The sequence below is a fragment of the Colossoma macropomum genome, unplaced genomic scaffold (genome assembly GCF_904425465.1).
Source record: "Colossoma macropomum unplaced genomic scaffold, Colossoma_macropomum, whole genome shotgun sequence".
Lineage (NCBI taxonomy): Eukaryota > Metazoa > Chordata > Actinopteri > Characiformes > Serrasalmidae > Colossoma > Colossoma macropomum.
In genome coordinates this window covers 14,929,377-14,943,102 of record NW_023494803.1, presented here as the reverse complement: position 1 = coordinate 14,943,102, position 13,726 = coordinate 14,929,377, and the positions used below count along the sequence as shown (strand labels likewise).

Here is a 13,726-nt window from a genome sequence, read left to right as displayed (position 1 = left end):
AGGAAGCCATTTCTAAGCAAGCTCCACAAGCTCAGACGTTTGCACTGGGCCAGGGGTCTTTTAAAATGGAGTGTGGCAAAATGGAAGACTGTTCTGTGGTCAGATGAGTCACGATTTGAAGTTCTTTATGGAACACTGGGACGCCATGTCATCCGGACCAGAGAGGACAAGGATAACCCAAGTTGTTATCAACGCTCCGTTCAGAAGCCTGCATCACTGATGGTATGGGGTTGCATGAGTGCTTGTGGCATGGGCAGCTTGCATGTCTGGAAAGGCACCATTAATGCAGAGAACTATGTTCAGGTTCCAAAACAACATATGCTCCCATCTAGACGTCATCTCTTTCAGGGAAGACCCTGCATTTTTCAACAAGATAATGCCAGACCACATTCTGCAGCAATCACAACATCATGGCTACGTAGGAGAAGGATCCGGGTACTGAAATGGCCAGCCTGCAGTCCAGATCTTTCACCTATAGAGAACATTTGGCGCATCATAAAGAGGAAGGTGCGACAAAGAAGGCCCAAGACGATTGAACAGTTAGAGGCCTGTATTAGACATGAATGGGAGAGCATTCCTATTTCTAAACTTGAGAAACTGGTCTCCTCTGTCCCCAGACGTCTGTTGAGTGTTGTAAGAAGAAGGGGGGATGCCACACAGTGGTAAAAATGGCCTTGTCCCAACTTTTTTGGGATTTGTTGACGCCATGAAATTTTGAAACAACATATTTTTCCCTTAAAATGATACATTCTCTCAGTTTAAACTTTTGATCTGTGATTTGTGTTCTATTCTGAATAAAATATTAGATGTTGGCACCTCCACATCATTGCATTCAGTTTTTATTCACAATTTGTTTAGTGTCCCAACTTTTTTGGAATCCGGTTTGTAAATGTATCGTCCAGCCATATGCTAAGGTACTTATGTTCGGTGACTCTCAATAATGGATTCTGACAAGGTGTTGATATTCCCAGTGTTAAAATCAATACTAGGGGTTCTGGAAAACGGCATGAGTGTATTTTTTTGCATTTAACTAGCTTTTGCTTATACTGAGCATTGAAGGAACATGGAAGTTTTTCTAGTGCTGCATGAACAAAGTCTGCTGAACAATACAGATGCACTTTGCAGTCATCATCGTTAAGATCATTAATACATAAATTAAATAAGACTAAGCCAAGGATTGGACCTCACGGGACCTTTGTAGTGATGTGCATTAAATCTGATTTGTAGGTACCCTGTGCCACGTATAATTATAATAATAATAATAATTAATAATAATTTTATTTATATAGCACTTTTCATGCCGGTGGCAGCTCAAAGTGCTTATCTAATAGCCTGGTAGTTTTGGGCCCAGTTTATTGCATGTTTATGGCAACCAGTTGTTTGCTTGCTACCTAAAAGAAGTAAGTGGTCAACAGTGTCAAAAGTTTTGGTCAAATCAATAAAAAGGGCAGCCACTGCTTCTTTCTGATTATGGTCATTATCATTTAAAATGTGTGGTAAAAAATAGTGCTGCATTAAAAAGTTGAGCTCTCTTTGATCAGATAATACATGATCAGCTAGAACGATATGTGTCAGAACAGGGAAAAGGTTGTTTTTAAGGGAGTTTACTGCCTTCCAAAAACTTTCAGTATTAAAAGAAGAGCTAGTGATGAAACAAAGATAATCTGACTTGACACTTCCATTGGCAAGAGGTACGTTTATTCTCAACGGCCTACACAAGGGTCAGTGGTCTCACCAGTGCATTTGGCAATGGTCCATGCTTTATCTTTTGCTTATCTTCTCAATATTTACTCTCGCTAAGAAAGTTTTGATAAAACATTCTAGTGCTAAATCGATGTCTGGAGTTTTGGATGTATAATGAAATTCCCTCAGTGCTAAGTCATGAAGGAAAGCTTGTTCATTAAAAGTCTTCCGTCTGTGAGCCTGTGTTTTTTTTTGTTTGTTTTTTTATATTCAGCTGTTTCTGCATTGCATAGGGCAGCAGTCACTGAAGCCAAGATCAAAAACACCTGAGGCACTAATTTTGTCCTTTCTGTTTGATAGAATTAAGTTGATCAGGGGAGACTTGGTGAGATCTTTTAGGTCCTTTAGGGTCTTGTCAATTCAGTAAGAAGGTGTGTAAGGGTGATGTTGCCACAATTTTATGTGATGGGATGCATTAGTAAACCAATTCAAGGTTTTTTGAAAAAAATGGACATTAGCGGATTGCTAAAGCCATGTGTTGCAACAAAGGTTTTAAAGGCGTATTCGCATGTGATCAACTAATATTAGAGGGTAAACAACCCACCCCATCAGGTTTTATAGTCAACATACACCCTCACACTCAACCCAGTGAACACTGGCTTTAATTTTACTGGGTGGAAATGCAGAATTTTTTATTCCAATTGGTTTCCGCTGTACTTTTAACCTTTTTCCAGCTACATCTGTTTTTTTCTGTTAAAAAGAATTCACTGTGTGTTTTATGTAACACTTCACAAGACTTTACGTCCAGCACATGTGGACAATCATTGTAACTGTTTTTTTACTGCAATGTCTGTGGGAACTTACCTTTCCTGAAGTAATAAAATCTTATAACTCCAATTTGCAAGTAAATGAGTGTTTGGTTAAAAAATAGGAAAAGTTTGCTGTGGATAGATTCATACTTTTATATTGTACATACTACAATTGTATATTGTACATTATAGATTTCAGTAAAATTACTACACCTAAAATGTTTATTCAAACACACATTACAAAACACTTAGTTTATTAAAAAACATACTACCAGAGCTGAAAATACACCTTGGTCTAGATCAAAATGTTTTGATACATCACCCAACCCACTGGATCAAAGTATCTTTTTTATTTCTTCTTTTTTTAGCCTGCAAGTGTGTGTTCACCAGTGTGTTATACGTTAAAAGCTGTCCATGCGTTTTTCAGTGTGTCCATAATCAGTTGGGCTTTGCTTCTTGAATGGACTGGTAAGTGATCCAAAACCTTTTTGAGAAGGAATCTGCGTGGAAAATTTGAAGTCAGCTCATTTTTTTTCAAAAGATTTTTGTTTGACGAGAGTCAGATATGTCCACAAAAGCTGAGAATAGAAATCCAGTATGGCATCCATGGATCAATTCGTTCTCTCCAAAACAGATTTCCTCGTCCAGCTCATTTTTGCTTTTTTCATGAATGTCCCCTTTAGAAGAATGTGTTAATTTATGCATTTGGTCAGCAGGAACAACGTACAGCTTTCACGCATGGTTCATTGTTGTTAGGTTGTCAGTAATTGCAGCACAAAAGGCAGGGCTCTGGTGGCCAAAGGTGACGATAAGGTGAAGGTGACTGCCATGGATAATTTTACATTTGGCGGCCAACAGGACAACTTTTGTCTGCCAAAAGCAAAACAGTTTCTCCTCCTCCTAAATAGTTTAGATTGAGATTCCGTTATGGGAACATTGTATTTTAATGTTTGTGTGTGGTGTTTTTTTATTATTATTTTATTATTATTATTATTTTTTTTGTGTGTGTGTGTTTATCCAGTCAGCTAGAAAAGGTAGCACTTTTTTCAAATGGATATACATTGGCCCTCATTCACAAGTATCTTCCTAAGTCTTTTCTTTACTTTGTTCTTGAGAAAGGTCTTACGAAAAAAGGAAGATTCATGACATCTTTTTAAAGTGCAGAATTGCTTGCACCTTTGAGTGTGTGTGGATTCTGTTCTTACCTAAGAACAAATCCCAAAGAAGAAAACACTGGTGAATGTCAGAATCTTCATAAAACTGCATAAGTGGGTTTTAAGAAGAAATTTCTTCTTAAGAACAGTTGGTGAATGAGGTCCATTGTTTATTTAAACAAATTTCTTAGGTTTTAGGGACGTAAGATTGTTCGCTGGGCAACAGACTGCTCCGTAGCTGGATTCTTTCTGGCATTGTGATCCATAATTAAATATCTGAACAATTTACTCGTAGTATCTTGGAGCGATTCCAGGAAATATTTTGATTGCTTGGGTTACATTTACTTAGCCAGAATTGAAATTTGTAACCTATTTCTGGGTTTTCAGAAAAGCACCAGGTATGAAACGTGTACAGGTAACAGTGTAAGAATTCTTTCCTTGACAGAATAGATTCTGTGTATCATGCTATGTATCACACTAGGATTATTGTGATGAGAATGTTTTGGGAAAGTGCATTATATTTCTACCGACTGACACATAATTTTCATCAAATCATCCAAAGCCACCAGAGTTCTTTTTTGAGACTGCACAAGTTCTACAGAAATGTTGGAAACCACAGGTTTTTGCAAATAATCGTTTTTGGACTGCCACTGTACCAATGCCACGCCATTACTGATAAAAGTAAAACAAGAAATGCATTTATTTTTACAAAATAACAGTTCTAAAAAGTCACACGGCCAAGTTATTAATTCCGTGTTCATTCGATTTGTCGTCTGTCCTAATTTCCCCCCAAAGATTGTTCAGAAAAAGTTTGCTAATGCCCCATTGAGCCAGCCAGTTGCTGGAACTCAAACAAATAGTTATTTTTTTGAGCATCAGTGTTCACACCTGGCAGGAAGCCGGTGGCTTCGAATTTTTCATGTTTTTCACATGTAAATTGATGTATTGAGCAAACAGATCTTTGGATTTTTCTCAAAAATGCCACAGTTCACAAATTTTTCCTATCATGTGTCTGTGTCGTAAACTCCTTTTTACCTCCTGAGTACAATAAGTACCTGTAATGGCCCTCTCCTCTTCCGAATGTTGACACATGTCGTTCGCCTGCTCATCAGCTCAGGTCCTACAAAGCATGGAAACTAATTTGTTTAGTTTATCTCACGAAGAGCATTGGTCTTACCTCCAAACAGTGCGTCCCTTGGGTTAATTTTTTCTGGAATATCAGTTTTTTAAAAGAGCTTTTAGCTCGTCATAATGATTTTAATAAAAGTTAATCCAAATCTGTCACACAATTTTTATTACACTGGGTAAAAAGTTGTGGTACAGTTTTGTTCTTTGTTAGAAACTTGCACAAAAAATCTGATACAAAACCACAGCTGTTGTGAGCAATGAAGGTATGTTTTTATAGCGATGCAGTCATTACCCATCATGGTCCTCTGGTGACCATTGTATGAAATAGTATGGATATGAATCGGAAAATGTTAATTTTCACTCAGTGTCAAATACATATTTCTGTGTTTGCGGACACAGTAAAATAGGTCTAATAAAACAATCGTTTTCTGAAATGGACTGTGTGACGGAGCTGCCCTCCGCCACAATATATATTTGCAAAGACTTTCCTTGTAATATTCAAAGAGTCAGACACATGCTGTTTTTAAGTAGCCTTTATTGATTGATAGTGTTTATGCTGGAAAGCTGAAGTTGAATGGTGAATAAGAGCAAACCTGCAGGGGAAAAAAAGAGGAAAAAACTTAATGTTGAATATGAACTGTTTTATTTATAAAAATGTTAAGAGTTAATGTTGCTTGCTTTAGCAATATAACTAAACAGTTTAAGCACTGTTATATTTCTGAACACTTGAGGAAGTCAAGAAAGGTTTAATTGAGTAACTAAATGAAATAAGAAGGCAAAAGTACTTACCTGTAGGTAGCCATGTTTTCATTTCTCTCTGTTTGAACGTTTACTGTGAGCAAACTGCCAGTCTTTATTAGATGTACTACAGATTTCACATAATTCAGAAAATGTTTGGCTTTCAGCTGACTGCTGATGGTTTGCCATACTAATGGTGTAAATAAATTTTCACCCCACAGACTTAACTGTACAATATCATCCGCCTCCTGTGAAACAGGTCTGGCTTTATGCAACAAACCAGTCTACTTTGTGGTGCATAGCCTGTGTGAACTGAATTAAATTCAAACCGGTACCTAGATCTGAGAAATGTATTTGAAAATTGTGTTCGCTAAAACCACCATTAAACCCCGTGGTGGCGTTGCTGTCTGAATAATCTACAGATCCTTCCCGACACCTACATAAATCTTTCACCCAGAGAAACTCCATCCAAAGTTGCTGCCCTGACATTCTCAATACAGACATCCTTGCTAGGTCCTTCAGATGTGGGGTAGAGCCCGAAAAATTCGCTCGTCCTGCAACAGTAATCCATCATTAGCTTTTGTCAGTAGTCTTGGTTTGTTGAGAAGCACTCCCATCATCCATTGTATTAGATGATGCTGGGGCAAAATGTTTCATCCATTAAATGGTGGAGACACACCATTTAATGGATGAAACAAATCGATTGGATCCTCCACGCAAAGAGAGCCAAAGTTCTCTTTGCTACATATCACATCTTCAAAGCCAACACTCAGTATCCTGTGATCAAAGGATACAAGCTCTCTAAAATTATACTGGACCAGTGACTAATCAATCTTATCTTTACAGTCAGAGATTGGATTATAACGCGAGACCAACCCTTCCTCATCGCAGTCACTTCTGTATACGCAAACTTTTGATGAGTTGCATTCAACAACGCTTGGTCTTCTTTGTGACATTAAAATTGTGACATCTTCCTCGTCCAATGTAATGACACTATCTCTTTGCACATTTGACGCAACAGGTGAATTTGTGGCCTTCAAATCTTCTAAAACGGTAATGCCTGGTCTTTGTGGAGGTGACTTGCCTGCATTCTCGTCATCTAAAAGCACAATGCATGCTCCTATTGTTGGTGAATTGGCTGCTTTGGAAAAGATAGCATTTGGTCATTCTTGAGTGAACGCTGTCTTTGATGTATCTTTTTCATCTGAGGTGTGAATGATTTCTACTGGAGCTGTTGTTGATTCATCAGAGTCTGTGAGTATAATTGTACTTCTCACAGATTTCTAGTCTAACAACGAGTCCAACAAAAGGTTTGTCACCTCCGCTTCATCCCCAGCTGGGGTGTTGTAATTGCTTGCAAAGAGTTCTGTGATGACTGGCTTTTTACAGCAATCATGGCCCTCTCAACCACAATCTTTTCACATATACAACACTTTAAATTTTACTTAAAATTTACATAATTTTTCCCTAACACTTCTCAAGGAAAAATTGCTGACCATGACCATCTACTGGACTTCACACATTGTTTTCGGAAATTTCTTTACATTTTTCTCCCTGTTCTCCCTCATTACATATTTCACATGTGATGTCATTGCGTAACTCATCATTCTTTTACTTTACATTAAAAGATTCAAACAAAATTGGATTGGTGAGAAAATCAGATTTTGGACACTTTTACCTGATTTGTGAACATAGCCCTTGACTCACTTTGTAAGTGCCTTAAGCACATCAATAACAGGACAGGACAAACTGTGCAGTTAAATAAAACTAAAACCTAGATTATTTTATTCGGGAATAGCAGACCGAATAGCTGCCTATCTGGATTCGAGAGCCCTATAATCTAAAAAAGTGGCACATAACCTAGGTGTACTAATGGACTCTGATCTCTGTTTTTGCAGTTATGTCAAAGCAGTTACTAAATTGTACTAAACTACACCCCCTGATGGTCCACATTTTTGCTCTATCGCTATTGTTGCAACTATCTGGGGGTCCCAGAGAACCACTGCTTTAAATAGATAATTTTAAGGTGGTCTGAGGTCTTTGAAGTGAAGCTAGACCCAGAGGCATTGATTATTGTGTTAGGAGAATCAAATTGACTGCAGAGTTAATTACTTAGCAAGTACAGCTTAACAAGTCTTTGTATCTTGTAGAATAATTGAAGCCACAAAGCTGAATTTTGTCTTGGAAGAAGATACATATGCTCTCTGTTAAACAATGACTTAGGGTGCCTACACACTGGACAATGCAAGGACAGAGTGGTAGACGCATACGCATACGCATGCGCATCTTGTCCGTCAAAGAAATACAGGCCAGCGAAAGAAAATTTAGGCGATGGCCATACACAGAGCCAAGCAGACAACAGCCACAAAGGCAAAGAAGTCGTATAGAACAGAAAAAGATTATACAGCATATTCAATGTCTTCTACCCGCACATTTCTATTGGGTGACGTGCCTCCACGTCAGAATCTGTTGCAGCAAAAGGCGAAATGGTTTGGATGCGTCTTCTCACTGCAAACAGGCACGTTTGTAGTCCAACAGAGCTGACGCAGCGTCCTAACTGAAATACATTGGGTCACTGCGTTTTGTGACACTGTGTCAGCTTCTTATGTGTAGGCATCCTTACAGGCTGCACTGACACACTACATTTGGAGATCAAATTTCAGACAGATCTTAAAAGATAGGCAAAGTAAGTTTTACTCCCCTTTATTTTTTTCTAGATAAAGAGATATAAACCTTTTACAAATATGCATGATTTGTAATCAACATAAGGTAGACCTGCTTTTGTGGTCCTGTGGATGCAGTTGGGGATTGTTAGAACTGAAATGTGCTCTGTTTACTTCATAACGTAAACGTCCCACTGAGTGTTTCTGTAGGAATCACTTTCCATGGATCTGCAGAACAAAACCAGCTATTGGGACAGTACATGGTCTGAGAAAAACAATGCTACAAGTCTGCTTTGATAGTATAGACTGGAATTAGTTTGCAGAGGGAACAGACCTGGAGAAATATGCTACTTCAGTCTTGGGCTACATAAACTTCTGCACGGAAGAGGTGTTATCACAAAGGACAGTAAGGGTGTTTCCTAACCAAAACTATGGATAAATGGCAAGGTGAGGACACTACTCGAGGAGTGAGATGCGGCATTCAGATCAGGTGACAAACAAACCTACAGTGAAGCATGGGGAAGCTCAAGAGAGGCATCAGGGATGAAAAGCGCAGATATAAAAACAGACATAGACAAAATCACTTCAACAACAACCCATGTAGCATATGGGACAGCATCAAGGCAGTTACTGACTACAACACCACATGCTGCTCAGTGATGATGCCACACTGCCTGATGTCCTGAACCTGTTCTGTGCCCCACTCCACCTGCCAGAAGGCCGATACTGGTTCTACAGCACCACCAGGTGAAGACCACACTGGTGAAGGTCAGTGCTAGCAAAGCAGCAGGTCCAGATGGAGTGCCCAGCCAAATACTGAAACCATGTACCAACCAGCTAACAGATGTGTTCAGTTACATATTCAATCTATTGCTACAAAAAGCTGTTGTTCCAACGTGTCTTAAATTTTGCATCATGCCAGTGCCAAAGAAATCAGCTGTGGAGTGCCTAAATGACTATTAATGGTGGCTCTAACGCCTATATTCATGAAATGCTTTTAAAACTGGCATCCCACCTGCTCTGGATAAGCACCAGTTTGCCTGCTGGCCAAATTGTTTCATAGAGGGTGCCATGAAAAAAGTGCTACACACCACTATGACACACTTAGAAGAACTAGACAGTTATGTGAGAATGTTATTTGTGGACTTCAGCTCCACATTTAACTCGATCATCCCCCACAAACTGTCCAGAAAACTGGTGAAACTGAGTTGTCATGGTTCTTCTATGTGCTCATGGCTCATGAACTTCCTCATGGGCCGACCACAGCAGGTCAAAATTGGAAGCCACACATCCTTATTCTAAACACAGGAACCCCACCGGGCTGTGTGCTGAGCCTTATGCTTTTCACACTCTTCCCTCATGACTGCACTCTGACTCACACCTTCAACTCCATGAATAAATTCACCAATGACACTACAACAATTGGACTGATTTCAGACAATGAGAAGACTGCCTACAGGAATGAGATGGAACATCTGGCCGAGTAGTGTAGGGACAACAACTTGATCCGTAACACTTTGAAGACAAAGGAGTTCATCATAGACTTCAGGAAAACAGAGAACAGAGGCCACCTCCTCCTCCATATACATACAAGGGTGGAAAACCTGAAGTTCCTTTTAGTCTGTGTGTTGAAACAGATGATATGGACCTCACACCAGGTAATAAAAGCCCTACAAAGAATATTCTTCCTCAGGAAGCTGGAACAGGCATCGCTCCCACAGCGGTGAATTTCTACAGAAGCACCACTTAAAGCATCCTAACCAACTACATCACATTGTGCTGTGCCAGCTACATGTTTGCTGAGCTCAAGGATCTGCATTGTGTGGTGAAGGCGGCACAGTGCATTGTTGCATCAGGGCTCCGAGACATATTATGACGCCACTAGCCGACTGAGGAAGAAGGCTAGCAGTATCATCAAAGACATTGCACACCCTGGTCAGTCCCTGTTGGAACCTCTGCCATCAAGCAAACGGTTCAGGACAGTAAGATCCCACCAAATAGACAGAGGAACAGCTTCTTTCCCAGAGCTGTGGCCTTAATCATACCCCTCCCTGTCTAGCTAAACAGCTGAAAACAAGGACTTTAAGCATGCGCACACACACATATTGTGGACTGTTGCGCGTGCACGCTCACACGCTCACACGCTCACACGCACACACAAAAGGGACTGTGACATATACATGCACAGTCTCCTTCCTTTTCAGTGACTGTTACCACAGATGCTACTCAGAAAGACATCTACTTATTCATTCATATTTATTAATATTTGTAATACCCAATCCACTGTAAACATGTAAATGTAGTTATACATTCAGATTTAAATTTGATTTTGTAGTTTGCACATCACTTTAACAGTATGCTGCTATTTCTGCCATTTTTATTATTGCTGCCTTAGTGACCTCTATAGGAGAGATGTCACATGAAATTTCACTGTACCTGAGAATAATGACAACGATTCTATTCTGTTCTTTGTTGCTTTGTCACACATTGTAGTTTTTTATTTACTGAAAAGTGGCCAGCGTACCTTTGGTTAGGTTTTTCTTTGTGTTTATTTGGGAGAGGAGGATGCTTACTCAAGCTTTTCAGCTCTTCAGTCACTGCTGCTGCTGCTTGTCCCTCTCTCTCGCTCTGTTCCCTCTCAGCTCTTTAAAAAGGGACCCGAGCTGAGAGGGAACGAGAGCTCGCTGCTCCGCCTCCACGTCACCGCCCCCAGCTTGCAGCTCAGCCGCCCGGGTCGAACCTAAGGGATCGTGAAACGGCCTCGCTGCGGAACAGTGGGCGGGGTGCGGGACTCGTTCCTTGCCCTCGTGCCTCTTGTTGCCAGCACTGTCGTCGTCCTCCTCCTCTCGCCGTCACTCAGAGCTCAGGCTTTGCACTCCGTCCCCCACCCACTCGCGGCTCTCTCCCCACCGGGGTTCATCGCTGCTCAATGTTCGGGCCCCGCCTTCCTGCCGGCTCTCGCAGCCGTCCTCGTCGGGGCCTTTGTAGTATTTTCCTTTAAAAATATGGTTTGCATATCATTGCATTCTGTTTTTATTTACATTCTGCACAGAATCCCAACTGTATTGGAATTGGGGTTGTAATTTTTAAAGAAAGTGATTGGCAAGAAAAAAAAAGAAGTACTTTGAAGGTCTAAATGAAATTACTAAAACAGAATTTCTACATTAACTACCAGATACAATGAAGTATGTTTTTTTTTTTTTTCTCTTTGTAAATGTGATTGAGTGCTGTGATGTTCATTTTTAATAATTTGACTGAAGATCTTCCAAAATAATACTTTATTAACACAGTATGATTGCTAATTTAAAAAAAATCTGTACAGTTTTGAATTCTTTATTGAAATTTTATGTGTAGTAAAAATGTCACGTTGTTAAATTCTCATTACAGCCCTTGGAACGGACAGATTGCTAGAGTGCCATCAGGGAGACAGGAGACTCTCACCTCAATGGAGGCAAGTTCTAAAGGTAAGCTAACACTCACTAATGTTACGTTCACATTACAAGCCTCATTGCTCAAATCAGATTTTTTGCCCAAATCCAATCTCTCTGAAATGATGGTTCAAGTGATTTAAGTCTGTCATTAATGTGAATGACCTGCATGCGCACATCCTACTTAGGAATGTCAAGTGAATGAATCACGTGCGTCACGTTCATCATCAGCAAACAAGCTACTGAGCAGAACGAGCCTTCACTGCGAAGATAATTAACTCTGATCAGCTCTCAGCTGTTCATTATTAGAGCGAGAGGAAGGCAAAAAAGGTGAGGTGTTGCTTTTCCGCCGTTTACAGGCTTTAACGTCTGTTGGAGTTGCTGCCATGGTAATGCTGAATGATGGCGCATGCGCAGTGGAAAAAAAGCACACAAATTCCACTCTGAGCATTCACATTAAGTTCTCATGGCCTCAAATTGGATAAGTATCCAATCTAGGACCACATATGAGAGTGGTCGGATTTGAAAATATCAGATTTGCATGTCCACACAGCCTTGAAAACATCAGATCTGAGTCAAATTAGGGCAAAAATGTGTATTTGTGCCACTTCAGCCTGGTAATGCGAACGTAGCCTAAGAATTTTTTTTAAGCCATGAGACCAAATTAGCACTCTTTGTATGGTCATTCTGTAGAGTTAGTTAGTATGTATAAATTCATAAATTGTGTTGCAGATGTCCAACAGCAAGAAAAGGCTCTCTCTAATGTAAATGTAGTTGGTCAGAGTGTAATTTACTCTAATGGGCCAACAGATGAAGAGAGGTCCAGAGAAACAGTGTTGTCTCCTCATGTTAGACCTGCAGGTCGGGATCCTGTCCGTGCTCTAAGACCTACGAAAGGTGAGATAACTCTGAAGCTCTTACTGAAATTGAGTTTGAGAGATGCAGAATTTTTTTTCCTTTCTTAACATGCCTGCCCCCACTTCACTTCTGTCTCTCAGGATCTCAGATACACAGCATCAGGTCTTCCCCTGCTGGTGACATGTCTGAAGGAGTAGCTGGCCGAGGTCACTGTAATCTCTCTGCTTTTTCTGATTTTGTATAAAGTCACAGGTCAAATGAGATTTTTGTAGTTGGTAACATGTATATCATCTGCTTTGAGAACTGTTCACTTTAAAACTATTTTTTATGAGTTATGAGTTTTATTGTTTTATGAGTATGTTTTATTAATCAAAGTGAAGGCAAGACAACTTATACAACCCCATTTCCAAAAAAGTTGGGACACTGTGCAAAATGTAAATGAAAACAAAAATACAATTGATATGTAAATCATTTAAACCCTAGATTTATTTGAAAATAGTACAACTTGTTAAATTTAAAAAATAAGACAACTTATTGTCTTAAAAATAAGACAACTTATTAAATTTTAAAACTGAGAATAATATATGCCCATTTTGAATTTGATGGCAGCAACACGTTCAAAAAAAGTTGGGATAGGGGCTTGTTTACCACTCTTGCATCACCTCTTCTTTTAAAAACACTCTAAGCGTTTGGGAACTGAGGAGACCAACTGCTGTAGTTCTGAAAGTGATATGTTTTCCCAATTCATGCTCTATATAGGATTTCAGCTGCTCAACAGTTCGGGGTCTCTTTTGTCGTATTTCTTGTTTCATAAAGTGCCATGTTTTCAGTGGGTGACAGGTCTGAACTGCAGGCAAGCCAGTTTAGCACCCTAACTTTTTTACTATAGAGCCATGCTATAGTAATATGTGTAGAATGTGGTTTCATATCGTCTTGCTGAAATAAACAAGGCCTTTCCTGAAAAAGACGTCATCTGAACACGTTGCCAAAGCCTGTAAATATCATTGAGCATTAATGGTGCCTTCACAGACGTGCCAGTCACCCATGCCGTGTGCACTAATTTACTTCTATCACAGATGCTGGCTTTTGAACTGTGTGCTGCTAACAAGCCTGATGGTCTTTAGCCTGGAGGGTGCAGTGTCCATGATTTCCAAAAGGAATTTCAAGTTTTGTTTCGACACTTTTTCACTTCGCCTCAGTCCACCTCAAATGAGCTCAGGCCCAGAGAGGGTGGCAGCATTTCTGGGTCCTGTTTGCATATGATT

General features: G+C 39.8%; 1 protein-coding gene across 5 annotated transcripts in view; it reads left to right on the top strand.

Moving 5' to 3' along the window:
* Positions 1–13,726, top strand: part of LOC118824208 (TOG array regulator of axonemal microtubules protein 1) — an 85,333-nt gene that overhangs the window by 35,015 nt on the left and 36,592 nt on the right. For 4 of the 5 annotated variants that reach the window (XM_036594212.1, XM_036594214.1, XM_036594211.1 and 1 more), the window contains 3 exons: positions 11,563–11,639; positions 12,336–12,500; positions 12,602–12,667. In XM_036594212.1, the coding sequence (XP_036450105.1) occupies positions 11,563–11,639; positions 12,336–12,500; positions 12,602–12,667 (308 nt within the window). The remainder of the gene's footprint in view (positions 1–11,562; positions 11,640–12,335; positions 12,501–12,601; positions 12,668–13,726) is intronic. The other variant, XM_036594213.1, reaches the window with a different exon arrangement.